A 17,196-nucleotide genomic window follows, 5' to 3' on the forward strand; every position below is an offset into this window, starting at 1 on the left:
TTTCTTCCGACTCTCATGGGCCCCTAAAAGTTTATAAGCCCTAGGCATTACTTTTTAAAAAATATTTATTTTATTAATAATCTGAAGCATTTTATACAGAAAATAAAAAGCAAAATCTTAAAGGAAAGACACATAAAATTGCAACAAAAATTTGACCTTCTGGCATGATACATCAGTAAAGGAAAGATAGTCTAACATAAGGAACTACATTTTTCCTAGTATGGACATCAACATTTATTATTTTGTTATAATTTTTCCTCGTTTTTTTCCTTTTTTTTCCCTCCCTTTTTCTTTCTTTTCCTTTTCTTTTTATAATGATCCTTATCCCAAATGGGTACAAATGTTATAAACATAAATTAAATCCCAGTGATAACAAGTTAGTTAAAAATGCTTTGGCTATTATATTTCATCTTACATAACAGTCTAACAAAATACTAATAAGAAGAAAAGAAGAAAGTAAAAAAAAAGGGAAAAAAAAGAAATTCTCTCTGTCCTACCCCGACTCCCCCCCTATATAAATCCGCCCTCTGTCTAGGCGGGCAAAATAAGGTTATAATTGTCCAGTAGAAAAATCAACACATTATTACTAAATGTTGATATCATTTTAAGACTATTATTAAAGAATTCACGAAAGGCTTTCATAAAAGCTAAGGGTGCCAGAGACTGTTTTTGTATTAATTATAGGGCTCAAATTTTTAAGAAAGTCTTGGGCCCTATCTTTAGAGAGTGAGTCCATATTATATGCCTCAAAAGCTATTTGTTATAAGAGTATATTACAAAAACATGAGAAATTCATTGAATGCAGATTTTTCCAATTTTTCAGGATTAACAATCTGGTCACCATAATTATGGTGTTCAGTCTTCTAGTATTAATTGGTTTGATAGCTTCTATATTAAAAGAAAAATTACGATAAGCCTGAATTTTAAATTTCTCATGATATAGTTTATTATACCAGTAATTGACTTTATCCCAGAATTGCTTTATTTTAGGGCAATAGAAAAACATATGCATAGTGTCAGCGTTTTCCAGATTACATTTTGGACAATAATGGTCTGTATTTAATGCAAATTTAGAGAGTTTGAATGGGGTAATATAAGAGTTATGTAATAGTTTAGTATGCAATTCTTTCCAGCTATCTGAAATACTTAATTTCTCTAGAGCAGAAAAACTGTATTTAATATTAGAAAATTCAAAACAAGGAAAGTGTTGAGACCAGTAGTTAAACATTATATAAAGAAGCATTTGTCCCTGTTTGGCTAGCATTATATTATATAGAAGAGAAATTGAGATTTTGCCTGCTACATACTTCTTGAAACATTCATTAATTTCAGACCATAGGCAAGAAGAACCAAAGTTCCAATTCTGAGAGTTAACGAAATGACGTAATTGAAAATATGCGAATAGGTTGGATCTGGGAAGTTCAAAAGAGTTAACTATATTATTAAAGGAGTCTATTTAACCAGAGGAAGAGACTATTTGATGAATATGTTTAAGCCCTTTACGGTCCCAGGCGTCAAATACAGATCAATGGATTCCCGGAATAAATTCCGGGTTCCCTTGATTTGGTAAAAAAAACAGAGAATCTAAAATATATGTCTAAGATAGAGCAAATTTTTTTCCATGTGCTGACTATGTTCTTGAAGGGTAATAGGTTGGATGCATTCACCGGGAGGTTTTTGAGAGGGCAATGAAGAATAGCTCTTAGAGTAAAGGGAGAAATAAGCATATTCTCTATCTCAACAGAAGAGATTTTGTTTGATTCCGTAAGCCAATCCAGAGCTATCTTGCTAAAGTAGATAGATTACAAAGTTTAATATCAGGAAGAGCAAGACCCACATTTGCTTTTTTTTTTACAAAGTTTTGGTATAGAAATACGTGCTTTAAGGCCCTTCCAAAAGAAATGTGAGCAGGCCGAATAAAACTCCCGGATTTCTTGATTAGAGATAAAAAGAGGTAGATTATGAAGTATATAAAGTATCCGCGGAAATATGATCATTTTAACTAAATTTACTCGAGCCGAAAGAGAGAGTGGAAAAGCTGCCCAGTTTTTAAGATTGAGAGTTGCTTTTTGAAATACTTGTGGATAGTTTAATTTGTACCACATCCTAGGATTTTTATGAAGAGTGATACCCAAATATTAACTGCAGTCTGTGTTTTTAAAAGGGTGACCTAGATGGCTATCTCTAAGTTTCCGGATCCACATTAATACACTTTTTGTAACATTAATCTTATAACCCAAGAAAGAACTGAAAACTGACAACATATATAAAATTATTTGGATACTATTAATAGAGTCTTCTAAGAAAATAAGAAGGACATCAGCATAAAGACAGCTGAACCAACTCTTATTTCCCCCAATTCCTGACGTAACCAGACAGCTAACGGTTCTATTGAAATATTAAACAGCAGGGGTGACAATGGACAGTCTTGTCTGGTATCTTGCCCTAAAAGAATTTTAGATGAAAGATTTCCATAAACAAGAAGTGATGAATAGGGCAATTTATACATTTTAGCGATAAAATCCAAAAAATGATCTTTAAAGTCAAATTGACTTAGAGAGTGTAACAAATGATCCCAAGAGATAGAGTCAAATGCCTTCTCAGTGTCTATGGATAAAATAGCTAGATCCTTACCTGATATCACTTTGTTATTATTTGTTGACTTATTTTGATTCCATACATAATCTAACAGGATTTCTACTCTACTAAGATTCAAATGTGTAGCAGTGAATATAGCACCAAATAGTGAGTGCTCGTGAAGACCAGGGGATAATATGCCAAATCCCCAAACTGTAACTAGTAACAGGAAGGACGGCCCACAGCACTTAGTAAAATAATTTATTAGTAACAGATTTACACGAAAAATACTTTTTTGTGTAAATCTGTTACTAATAAATGATTTTACTAAGTGCTCTGGACCGTCCTTCCTGTTACTCTACTAAGATTGGAAGTTACATTTCTGCCATACATTAAACCTGTTTGGTCAGGATGGATTATTTTATGAAGATAACATTTAAGTCTATCGGCAATAATAGAAAGAAGTATTTTGTAATCCGCATTTAGAATGGATATTGGTCTATAGGATGCTGGTTGCTCACTGTCTTTTCCTTTCTTCGGAATTAAAGAAATATTCGCAGCTGGGAAATAACTTGAAATAGGTGAAGTTAGGTAGTATGTATTGAAAAGTACCACAAGAAAACTGCTAATATCAGAAATAATTTTATACAGTTCCATCTGGAGCGAATCTGGGCCTGCTGCCTTCTTTAATTTAGCATTCTTGATTATCAGTACAACCTCTTCCTTTGAAATCGGGGCATTAAGATTTTCTAAATCTGAGACAGGGATATGTGGAAGAAGTATCTTGGCCCAAAAAAGATCCTTATTACTAACATCTATATCTTGCTTAGAGTATAGTTTACAAAAATAATTAAAAAATACTTCTCTAATGTTTTTATTATCAGTAAATCTCATTGTTCTGGCCTTAATAGCAGATATATAGTTTCTACACTTTCTATTCTTGACTACTTGGGTCAAGTATTTGGCAGAGCTACCATAGTATCCTTTGAAACGATTACTCAATTTAGCCTCTTCCTCTAAACATTGTTGTTTCATAAATATATCCCTTTCCAAGCTAGCCCGAGAATATTGGAGCCAATTAACCTGTGTAGGAGAAATCTTATAACGCATAAAAGTATTTTTGACTTGGTTAGATAGCTGTGATCCTTTCATTATCCGCTTTTTCTTCCAATTACACATAAAAGCTTTAATTTGACCTCTTAGAACAGTCTGGAAAGCTTCCCAGAAGATTTCTATTTTATTATAATATTGATAATTAATTGAGCAATAATCTTGCCATTGTATTTTTAACCAGTTGGTAAATTTAATATTGTTCATTAAAAAACGTGGAAAAGTATATATTTTGATTATTTGATTTGTGATTGGAAGTAGAGTTAACGAAATTATCGCATGATCTGAAATTACGATGTCATTAATATTAGGAATAGATTCTAATAATAAAAGTTGTTCTGAAACTAAAATATAATAAATTCTGGAAAATGTAGGGTGTGATTTAGATTTGCAGGAAAAAACAGAAGCGTCAGGAAATTTGACCCTCCAAACATCATTAAGTTTAAGCGATGAACAACATTTTTTAAAATATTTAGCTTCTTTGTTATCCTGCCCCTTTTTACAAAACAATCTGTCAATTCTGGAGCCACGAGTCATGTTAAAATCGCCTCCCAATATTAATCTAGACCTGTAATGTGGGTATAGTTTCCTTTTAATCATATCCCAGAATTCAGGTGAAAAATCGTTTGGGTCGTAAACATTACATAGAATATATTCAGAACTTTCAATAAAAATATGAATTATAACAAACCTACTGTTATTATCGCAGTGAGTTTTAATAATTTGATATTCTAAGTTCTTATGAAATAAGATGGCCACCCCACATTTACGTCTCACACAAGGAGTGGCAATGACTTCTCTCCTACCCACCGTGATTTTAATTTTGGGAGCTCTTTGTCTTTTAAATGAATTTCTTGCAGAAACACAATGTCAGGGGAATGCTTGCCTAATTGGGATATAATTTGTTTACCCTTAATTGGGGAAGTTATTCCCCCAACATTCCAGGATAAAAATTTAACTTGTCCCATCATTTCTCATCCTCTGTCCTATTATAGGAATATAGGCCGGAAAAGGAGAGAGAGAGATCGAGAAGAAGGGAGAGGAGAAAAAAAAAAGTAAAAAAATATCTAATTTAAAACCAATGGGATAAATCATACATTTATCCAATATCACCGGGTTGGCAGAGTTATCCATAATACATTCCATTACAGTCTAAAATTAAACTTTCCTCAAATGTTCCAGATTATAACTAGAACCTTATCATTGATATACAAAGAAATCGTGTGCATCATGTAGTGTTGGTAAGATATTCCCTGCCTTCTTTACTATTATTTAAAGTACTTGTTTTACCATTGTTCTCTATAAAATTTTTAGCTGGGTACATCATCCTCACTTTATAACCTTTATCTATTAATTGTGGGAAAAAGGGGGACATGTCTTTCCTTTTAATTTGGGTCTCGGTAGAAAAGTCTTGAAAGAGTAACATTTTATGGTTTCAATAGTTAAGGGTAGGTTAAGCCCTAGGCATTACTATCTCTAATGGATAAGTCAGCCCTGGAAATACAGATGAGGTGAGACAGAAGGGTTTTAAAAAGAATCCACTGACCTGTGTTGTCTCCAGGGAGTCATCTCTTTTCTTCCTGCTGTGTGTTCCTCGGTTGCAAATATTTCCCAGAGTCATTTTACACTGATAGACAATTAAAGGCTCTGTTGTACTTTAATACAAAAAAATATAAAATACATAAAAGTTCAAAGCAAATAGGATATTTACTAAGACATGCACATTTATGTTCTGTATTTATAATTGATTACCTGTTCTGTTTTATAGGAGCTAGTTATATAAACGTCTAACCATATATGCTTTATATAAATAAATATCTGTATATTCTAGAATGTTCATAATATTATAGTGAAAGAGAACTAACCATATGATAATTAGGCCATTATTAGATTTATAAAACTAATTAGATCTCCTTCCTTCTGGAAACCTATAGTTTCTAACAAACAGAATGCAAACAAGTTCCTTCTTCATATGGAGTGTTGAGCAGAAGCAGCTACGCTCAGTAGCTGAATGAATAAGCAGAAGGCCGCAATCACAAAACTGTAATTTTAGGCCTCCAAAGAGTAGCATTGGAAGAATGCCTAGAGGCACTGGAGCCCTCACAAGAGCTGATGGTGCAACGCAGCCCCCTGCTGACTCGCGGCCAATCAGCCACCAGCAGGGAGGTGTCAATCAACCCGATCGTACTCGATCGGGTTGAATTGTGGCGATGTCTGTCTGCCTGCTCAGAGCAGGTGGGCAGGTTATGGAGCAGCGGTCTTTAGACCGCTGCTTCATAACTTGTGTTTTTGGCGAGTCTGAAGACTCGCCAGAAACACGGGCCCACAAGCTCCGTACGGAGCTTGATAAATGGCCCCCCTGGTGTCCATACTGCAGTTATTGTCTGTGTATAGCATCTTGGAGAACAGAACTGTAGTCTACAAGAGTGTGGAACACTATGACAATAGTTTAGTAGCCAGGGTTCAAGGCTTCAATGAGGAATTGGGTGAAGGAAAAAGGATTGAGCTTATTTCATTTTCAATCACAGTTATACTCTATATTAATGATAAGATAATATACGATAATGATATCAAATTATCTCTTTTGTAGTGCTTATTCTAATTAGGAATTGTGTGGAAAATATTCTTGACTGCATATACAACAAATTGTCATTGGCATGAACTAACACACTGAAATATAAAATGGTGCATAAGCAAAGTTCTTAAAGGTCTATGAAGCATTTAAACTAATACAAACGATTAAAAAAAATTCAGTTTGCATAAAACATGCCACCATTTACATTATCTTTTTTATTAATCATTATCTTTCTTTACTTTCTTCCTAAGCTCCTGCACATAGTGCTTGCGCTTACATTATAAAACTTGTAAATTAGAACGAGCATTTGTGACTGTGAGTTCCATAATGTACAGGGAGTGCAGAATTATTAGGCAAATGAGTATTTTGACCACATCATCCTCTTTATGCATGTTGTCTTACTCCAAGCTGTATAGGCTCGAAAGCCTACTACCAATTAAGCATATTAGGTGATGTGCATCTCTGTAATGAGAAGGGGTGTGGTCTAATGACATCAACACCCTATATCAGGTGTGCATAATTATTAGGCAACTTCCTTTCCTTTGGCAAAATGGGTCAAAAGAAGGACTTGACAGGCTCAGAAAAGTAAAAAATAGTGAGATATCTTGCAGAGGGATGCAGCACTCTTAAAATTGCAAAGCTTCTGAAGCGTGATCATCGAACAATCAAGCGTTTCATTCAAAATAGTCAACAGGGTCGCAAGAAGCGTGTGGAAAAACCAAGGCGCAAAATAACTGCCCATGAACTGAGAAAAAAAAGTCAAGCGTGCAGCTGCCAAGATGCCACTTGCCACCAGTTTGGCCATATTTCAGAGCTGCAACATCACTGGAGTGCCCAAAAGCACAAGGTGTGCAATACTCAGAGACATGGCCAAGATAAGAAAGGCTGAAAGACGACCACCACTGAACAAGACACACAAGCTGAAACGTCAAGACTGGGCCAAGAAATATCTCACGACTGATTTTTCTAAGGTTTTATGGACTGATGAAATGAGAGTGAGTCTTGATGGGCCAGATGGATGGGCCCGTGGCTGGATTGGTAAAGGGCAGAGAGCTCCAGTCCGACTCAGACGCCAGCAAGGTGGAGGTGGAGTACTGGTTTGGGCTGGTATCATCAAAGATGAGCTTGTGGGGCCTTTTCGGGTTGAGGATGGAGTCAAACTCAACTCCCAGTCCTACTGCCAGTTTCTGGAAGACACTTTCTTCAAGCAGTGGTACAGGAAGAAGTCTGCATCCTTCAAGAAAAACATGATTTTCATGGAGGACAATGCTCCCTCACACGCGTCCAAGTACTCCACAGCGTGGCTGGCAAAAAAGGGTATAAAAGAAGAAAATCTAATGACATGGCCTCCTTGTTCACCTGATCTGAACCCCATTGAGAACCTGTGGTCCATCATCAAATGTGAGATTTACAAGGAGGGAAAACAGTACACCTCTCTGAACAGTGTCTGGGAGGCTGTGGTTGCTGCTGCACGCAATGTTGATGGTGAACAGATCAAAACACTGACAGAATCCATGGATGGCAGGCTTTTGAGTGTCCTTGCAAAGAAAGGTGGCTATATTGGTCACTGATTTGTTTTTGTTTTGTTTTTGAATGTCAGAAATGTATATTTGTGAATGTTGAGATGTTATATTGGTTTCACTGGTAAAAATAAATAATTGAAATGGGTATATATTTGTTTTTTGTTAAGTTGCCTAATAATTATGCACAGTAATAGTCACCTGCACACACAGATATCCCCCTAAAATAGCTATAACTAAAAACAAACTAAAAACTACTTTCAAAACTATTCAGCTTTGATATTAATGAGTTTTTTGGGTTCATTGAGAACATGGTTGTTGTTCAATAATAAAATTAATCCTCAAAAATACAACTTGCCTAATAATTCTGCACTCCCTGTAGACGCAAGCACTCTTGTTAACCAGTATTGACTTAGCATACAGGGAGTAGCATCCCCTATAAAAACCCGGTTACAAAAGCTCAATCTGGTTTAAGGGTCTCCTAGGCAGAAACAATGTAACAAGGCAGTGAAATCACAATTTACAGTTTAAAGAATGATAAAATCCAGTATAAGAAGATATTAAAAGTTATTTTGCATAGAAAGCCATAGACAATATTTTGCTTTCAATTCACACCAAAATGAAAACCGTGCTTTAACAAACAATAGATTTAAATATTGGAGAAAAAAATACTTTTCAAAGTTAAAAAATGTCCTTATAGTGAAAGAAAAATGGTGCACAGTCAAACCATCTGAATGCATCTTTTATTTTGTCAGGATGGGCAAGCAGTGGTGTGAATTGAAACGGATTACAATAAGTTCTTATGAAAGTCGAGATTAAGGGGCCGAATTATCATGTCCGCCACACATCGATAAATGCCGACAATTTATCATTGCACAAGCATTTCACTAGAAATGTTTGTGCAATGCTGCCCCCTGCACCTTCGCGGGCAGTTGACCTCTAGCAGGGGTATCAATCAACCCGATCATATGTGATCACGTGGATTGCTGTCTGCTGACTCAGAGATGGCGGACTAGTTAAGGAGCCGCAGTCTTAAAACCGCTGCTTCTTAACTCCTGTTCCCGGTGAGCCTGAAGGCTCATGCGGGAAAACAGCTGCATACAGCTCCATATAGAGCTTGATAATTCGGCCCCTAAAAGATCTTCTTTAAAAACACAATTTTAATAATGTCAGTACTTTTAGTGACAAGCATAACAGTGTGAGTGAGACTTTTAATCAAATATTAAAAATATAAACTAAAAACAAGCCACTGGTAAATGTTTGGGTTCTATAGAATGCCTCAACACTATTTCAGAGGGTTTTGGACAGAAGTAAGATAATGACCATTTCCAAATAGCAAAGAAATAGCGTTAAAGATGTCCAAATGCACTTTAGAGGACTTATCAAGTGCCTAGAAAAGGACAAAACTGGGCTCGAAAAACAGTTGAAAAGTGACTCAAAAAAGGATTGTGATCGCCGAGAACTTTTTGGTCCCACAGGAGAAGAATATCCGAAAAATCTGTTTTTAAATGTGGGAGTGAGCCAAAAACACGTGTGATTATTAAACGCTGGATTGAATCACATGATTCACACTCATCACACTGAATTGAAAAGAGCCGAAAAAGCTGCTTCCGATAGATTGCAATCCAACCCAATGTTCACAGTTAAATACAGTAAAACGTCATGATATATTATATTGCAAGCTATTATTTTTACTGTGCATTAGGAACTATTTTATGAGGAATACAATCAGAGTGTAATGTCAATTTGTTATAGGAGATAGGTGTTTGGATTTACTCTGTGGATTCAACAACAACATGCAAATATCTGAAGATTTATCAAAATAATTTTTAATAAACAAGTTATATTCTGTATCTAAAGACATAAATGATGCAAGAGTATCTCTTTAAAAAATACGTACTTAAGAAGAATTGATAAGGGATCAATTACATGTGCTATACTGTATTGTTATTTCAGCTGTGTCTGGAGCTCAATGGAAAGCATAACATAGAATGACCCATCTGGATTTTCAATTTATTCTGGTAATATAACCAAAAATTGATGATAAAAGAGATGAGTTGGTCATACATGATAACGCAATCCAATTACTCTTTGTTTTGCATCTTTCATTTGAACTGTCTGTTGTGAAAGGTGGCAGTAAGACAAAAAAGATTATGTAGAATATCTTCCTGGCCAAGCTTGCACACAGATGTGATAATTAAATATTTGCCAACAATATTTCGCTAGTGTTTGAAATGGAAGACATGTGACAAAACAAAATTATTAATGTGCAAAAAAATTAGCAAACAAAACAATAAAGAATAGCAAGAGAGTCTCTGAGCCAAATAAATAATAGTTTTAGCAAAGTAGGAGGAGGACAAATACTAGCTGGAAAAGCTCAAAAAGCAATTATTGTTATATAGCGATTTAAGTTAAAGTACACACTCCTCAGGTACACACACATGCCATCAGGTACACACACATGCCATCAGGTACACATGCCCTCAGGTACACACACATACCCTCAGGTACACGCACACATGCCTTTAGGTACACATGCCCTCAGGTATACACACATGACCTCAGGTACACACACATGACCTCAGGTACACACACATACCATCAGGTACACACACATGCCATCAGGTACACACACATGCCCTCAGGTACACACACATGACCTCAGGTACACACACATACCCTCAGGTACACGCACACATGCCTTTAGGTACACATGCCCTCAGGTATACACACATGACCTCAAGTACACACACATGACCTCAGGTACACACACATGCCCTCAGGTACACACACATGCCATCAGGTACACACACATGCCATCAGGTACACACACATGCCATCAGGTACACATGCCATCAGGTACACATGCCATCAGGTACACACACATGCCATCAGGTACACACACATGCCATCAGGTACACACACATACCATCAGGTACACACACATGCCATCAGGTACACACACATGCCATCAGGTACACATGCCATCAGGTACACATGCCATCAGGTACACACACATGCCATCAGGTACACACACATGCCATCAGGTACACACACATGCCATCAGGTACACATGCCCTCAGGTACACACACATGCCATCAGGTACACACACATGCCATCAGGTACACACACATGCCATCAGGTACACACACATGCCATCAGGTACACACACATGCCATCAGGTACACATGCCATCAGGTACACACACATGCCATCAGGTACACACACATGCCATCAGGTACACATGCCATCAGGTACACACACATGCCATCAGGTACACACACATGCCATCAGGTACACATACCCTCAGGTACACGCACACATGCCTTTAGGTACACATGCCCTCAGGTATACACACATGATCTCAGGTACACACACATGCCATCAGGTACACACACATGCCATCAGGTACACATGCCCTCAGGTACACACACATACCCTCAGGTACACGCACACATGCCTTTAGGTACACATGCCCTCAGGTATACACACATGACCTCAGGTACACACACATGCCATCAGGTACACACACATGCCATCAGGTACACACACATACCCTCAGGTACACGCACACATGCCTTCAGGTATACACACATGACCTCAGGTACACACACATACCATCAGGTAGACACACATGCCATCAGGTACACACACATGCCCTCAGGTATACACACATGACCTCAGGTACACCCTCCTCAGGTACACACACATGTCTTTAGGTACACATGCCCTCAGGTACACACTCATACCCTCAGGTACACACACACACACACACACACACATGTCTTTAGGTACACATGACCTCAGGTACACACACATGACCTCAGGTACACACACACATGCCTTTAGGTACACGTGCCCTCAGGCACACACTCCTCAGGTACACACACATGCCCTCAGGTACACACACATGACCTCAGGTACACACACACATGCCTTTAGGTACACGTGCCCTCAGGCACACACTCCTCAGGTACACACACATGCCCTCAGGTACACACACATGCCTTTAGGTACACGTGCCCTCAGGTACACACACATGCCCTTAAGGAACACGTGCCCTCAGGTACGCACACACAGATACACACTCATGCCCTCAGGTACACGTGCCCGCAGGTACACACACATGCCCTCAGGTACACACACATGCCCTCAGGTACACATGCCCTCAGATACACACTCATGCCCTCAGGCACACAAGCCCTCAGGTACACACACATGCCCTCAGGTACACGTGCCCTCAAGTACACACACATGCCCTCAGGTTCACATGCCCTCAGATACACACGCCCTCAGGGAAACATGCCCTCAGGTACACACACTGCCCTCAGGTACACACACATGACCTCAGGTACACACACATGCCATCAGGTACACACACATGCCATCAGGTACACATGCCATCAGGTACACACACATGCCATCAGGTACACACACATGCCATCAGGTACACACACATGCCATCAGGTACACATGCCCTCAGGTACACACACATACCCTCAGGTACACGCACACATGCCTTTAGGTACACATGCCCTCAGGTATACACACATGACCTCAGGTACACACACATGACCTCAGGTACACACACATACCATCAGGTACACACACATGCCATCAGGTACACACACATGCCCTCAGGTATACACACATGACCTCAGGTACACCCTCCTCAGGTACACACACATGTCTTTAGGTACACATGCCCTCAGGTACACACTCATACCCTCAGGTACACACACACACACACATGTCTTTAGGTACACATGACCTCAGGTACACACACATGACCTCAGGTACACACACACATGCCTTTAGGTACACGTGCCCTCAGGCACACACTCCTCAGGTACACACACATGCCCTCAGGTACACACACATGCCTTTAGGTACACGTGCCCTCAGGTACACACACATGCCCTTAAGGAACACGTGCCCTCAGGTACGCACACACAGATACACACTCATGCCCTCAGGTACACGTGCCCGCAGGTACACACACATGCCCTCAGGTACACACACATGCCCTCAGGTACACATGCCCTCAGATACACACTCATGCCCTCAGGCACACAAGCCCTCAGGTACACACACATGCCCTCAGGTACACGTGCCCTCAAGTACACACACATGCCCTCAGGTTCACATGCCCTCAGATACACACGCCCTCAGGGAAACATGCCCTCAGGTACACACACTGCCCTCAGGTACACACACATGACCTCAGGTACACACACATGCCCTCAGGTACACACACATGCCCTCAGGTAAACACACTGCTCTCAGGTACACACACAAGCCCTCAGGTACACACACATGCTCTCAGGTACACACACATGCTCTCAGGTACACATGCCCTCAGGTACACCCTCCTCAGGTACACACACATGCCCTCAGGTACACCCTCCTCAGGTACACACACATGCCCTCAGGTACACCCTCCTCAGGTACACAATATTTGATGCCATAGGTTGCTGCAATTTAACTGTGGCACTAACCTACAGTACGTGTGTAGCTCTCAGAAGAAAAATAGTGATCTACGTACTTTTGCAAATTCCAGCTTGAGCACAGATCTGTGTTTCTTAGTAAACTGCAGTTCCTGATTAATTTCTGTTCACAGATTTTTGTTCTTTAGTAACTTCTGCTCAATCACAGATCCCCAGCCCTGATTAACTCCTACATGTATCCAGTGCTCTTAGCAGTTTCTGTGCAAATTGCAGCTAAAATCTACTTCAGTGCTATTTCAGTACTTACTGCTTTATACACACTGCCCTTAGGTACACACACAAGCTCTCAGGTACATATGCCCTCAGGTACACACACAAGCTCTCAGGTACATATGCCCTCAGGTACACACACAAGCTCTCAGGTACATATGCCCTCAGGTACACACACATGCTCTCAGGTACACATGCCCTCAGGTACACACTGCCCTTAGGTACACATGCCCTCAGGTACACACACATGCTCTCAGGTACACACACATGCTCTCAGGTACACATGCCCTCAGGTACACACACTGCCCTCAGGTATACATGCCCTCAGGTACACACACATGCCCTCAGGTAAACATACTGCCCTCAGGTACACACTGCCCTCAGGCACACATGCCCTCAGGTACACACACATGCCCTCAGGTAAACACACTGCCCACAGGTACACACTGCCTTCAGGTACACATGCCCTCAGGTACACACACATGCTCTCAGGTACACATGCCCTCAGGTACACCCTCCTCAGGTACACACTCCTCAGGTACACACACATGCCCTCAGGTACACACACACATGCCTTTAGGTACACGTGCCCACAGGTACACAACTCCTCAGGTACACACACATGCCCTCATGTACACACACACATGTCTTTTGGTACACATACCCTCAGGTACACACACATGCCCTCAGGTACACACACATGCCCTTAGTTACACGTGCCCTCAGGTACACACACATCCCCTCAGGTACACACTCATGCCCTTAGTTACACGTGCCCTCAGGTACACGCACATGCCCTCAGGTACACACTGCCCTCAGGTACACACACATGCTCTCAGGTACACACTGCCCTTAGGTACACATACCCTCAGGTACACACACATGCTCTCAGGTACACACACATGCTCTCAGGTACACATGCCCTCAGGTACACACACATGCACTCAGGTACACACACTGCCCTCAGGTATACATGCCCTCAGGTACACACACATGCCCTCAGGTAAACATACTGCCCTCAGGTACACACTGCCCTCAGGCACACATGCCCTCAGGTACACACACATGCCCTCAGGTAAACACACTGCCCACAGGTACACACTGCCTTCAGGTACACATGCCCTCAGGTACACACACATGCCCTCAGGTACACCCTCCTCAGGTACACACATGCTCTCAGGTACACACTCCTCAGGTACACACACATGCCCTCAGGTACACACACACATGCCTTTAGGTACTCGTGCCCACAGGTACACAACTCCTCAGGTACACAACTCCTCAGGTACACACACATGCCCTCATGTACACACACACATGCCTTTTGGTACACGTACCCTCAGGTACACACACATGCCCTCAGGTACACACACATGCCCTTAGTTACACGTGCCCTCAGGTACACACACATGCCCTCAGATACACACTCATGCCCTCAGGTACACGTGCCCACAGGTACACACACATGCCCTCAGGTACACATACATGCCCTCAGGTACACACACATGCCCTCAGGTACACACTCATGCCCTCAGGTACACGTGCCCTCAGGTACACACACATGCCCTCAGGTATACACACATGCCCTTAGGTACACATGCCCTCAGATACACACTCATGCCCTCAGGTACACACACTGCCCTCAGGTACACACACATGCCCTCAGGTACACACACATGCCCTCAGGTAAACACACTGCCCTCAGGTAAACACACTGCCCTCAGGTAAACACACCCTCCTCAGGTACGCAATATTTGATGCCATAGGCTGCTGCAATTTAACTGTGGCACCAACCTTCAGTACGTGTGTAGCTCTCAGAAGAAAAATAGTGCTCTACATACTTTTACAAATTCCAGCTTGAGCACAGATCTGTGTTCCTTAGTAAACTGCAGTTCCTGATTCATTTCTGTTCACAGATTTTTGTTCCTTAGTAACTCCAGCTCAATCACAGATCCCCAGCCCTGATTAACTCCTACATGTATCCAGTGCTCTTAGCAGTTTCTGTGCAAATTGCAGCTAAAATGTTATCTCTACTTCAGTGCTATTTCAGTACTTACTGCTTTATAGTACAACTACAGTGATAGTGTATATATCAGTATAGGTTGCAAGAAAGGTCCAGCTCAAATCCCACATACTTGACCCTATCAGGCCCAGCCTTACTTAATGCAAAGTTGTGTACCCCTCAGTGATTGTACTTAAAGTGAATGTAAACTTTCATGAATCAGTGCCTGTTTTTTTTTTAAATACTATTAAAAACAGGGGCACTTTCATTAATGAAAGTTTACATTGCAACTTTTTTTTAAATACTTACCTTTTTCTTCAGCAAAGCCGGACCGGCGATCCCCCGCCATCTTCTCATGCTGTACTTAGCACAGCAATGATGAAACCGGATTCCTCCAATCACGGCGTGGCCTCAGGAAATGTTTGCTCTAGGGTGCACGCCATGATTGGAGGAAGCCGGTTTCGTAATTGCTGACGTTAGTACAGAGGAGCTGCGGGCGGGGGATCGCTGGCTTGACTGCAGAAAAAGGTAAATATTTAAAAAAACAAACGCTGCAATGTAAACTTTCATGAATGAAAGTGCCCCTGTTTTTAATTGTATTTTTTAGAACCGGGCACTGATTCATGAAAGCTTACATTCATTTTAATATAGACTCTCAGCTAGAGAGAGCTGAAGAGGTATATTGGTATACATTTGGACCAGCTGCAGAAGGGGCAGTTACTAGTAGTGTTACTCAGGGGTCTGTCCTAGGTTCTGTTTTGTTTAACATATTTATAAAAGATTACAGCAATGGTCTACTGGGGAAAGTAAGTCTGTTTGCAGATTTTACAAAAAGAGTTGCTGTTCCAGATGGGGTGGACCAAATTAGTAGTGATATAAAAAAATGGAGGATTGGACAAATGTCAGGGATCTAAAACTTAAAGGGACACTGTACTCAAATTTTTTCTTTTGTGATTCAGATTGAGCATGACATTTTAAGCAACTTTCTAATTTACTCCTATTATCAATTTTTCTTCGTTCTCTTGCTATCTTTATTTGAAAAAGAAGGCATCTAAGCTTTTTTTTGGGTTCAGTACTCTGGACAGCAGTTTTTGATTGGTGGATGAATGTATCCACCAATCAGCAAGGACAACCCAGGTTGTTCACAAAAAATGGGCTGGCATCTAAACTTACATTCTTGCATTTCAAATAAAGATACCAAGAAAATGAAGAAAATTTGATAATAGGAGTAAATTAGAAAGTTGCTTAAAATTTCATGCTCAATCTGAATCACAAAAGAAAAAAATTGAGTACAGTGTCCCTTTAACATTGCAAAGTACAAAATCCTGCATTTAGGCAAAAGTTAAATACAGACTTAATGACATAAATAACAAAGTGATAGCGATCCTTTTGCTGTTCCAAATTTCTTTAATTCACTTCAATAAAACAAAACATTTAAAATAAAAAAACTTCAATGCGTGCAAGACAGAGGCGGTCTTACGCATTTCGGCTCGAAATTTGTGCCGTAATCATATAATTACGGCACAAATTTCGCGCCGCAACACGGGTCTATGATTACGGCACAAATTTTGAACCGAAACGCAGGTCTATGATTACGGCACAAATTTCGAGCCGGAACGTGTAATACTGCCTCTGTCTTGCACCCATTGAAGTTTTTTTATTTTGAATGTTTTGTTTTATTAAAGTGAATCAAA

General features: G+C 40.2%; 1 protein-coding gene across 1 annotated transcript in view; it reads right to left on the minus strand.

The window, feature by feature from the left end:
* MYRFL (myelin regulatory factor like) overlaps positions 1-17,196 on the minus strand; it is a 477,269-nt gene that overhangs the window by 25,076 nt on the left and 434,997 nt on the right. The window contains 1 exon segment of the mRNA XM_053719216.1: positions 5,234-5,342. Within this exon segment, the coding sequence (XP_053575191.1) occupies positions 5,234-5,342 (109 nt within the window).

This window comes from Bombina bombina, chromosome 6 (assembly GCF_027579735.1).
Source record: "Bombina bombina isolate aBomBom1 chromosome 6, aBomBom1.pri, whole genome shotgun sequence".
Taxonomy (NCBI): domain Eukaryota; kingdom Metazoa; phylum Chordata; class Amphibia; order Anura; family Bombinatoridae; genus Bombina; species Bombina bombina.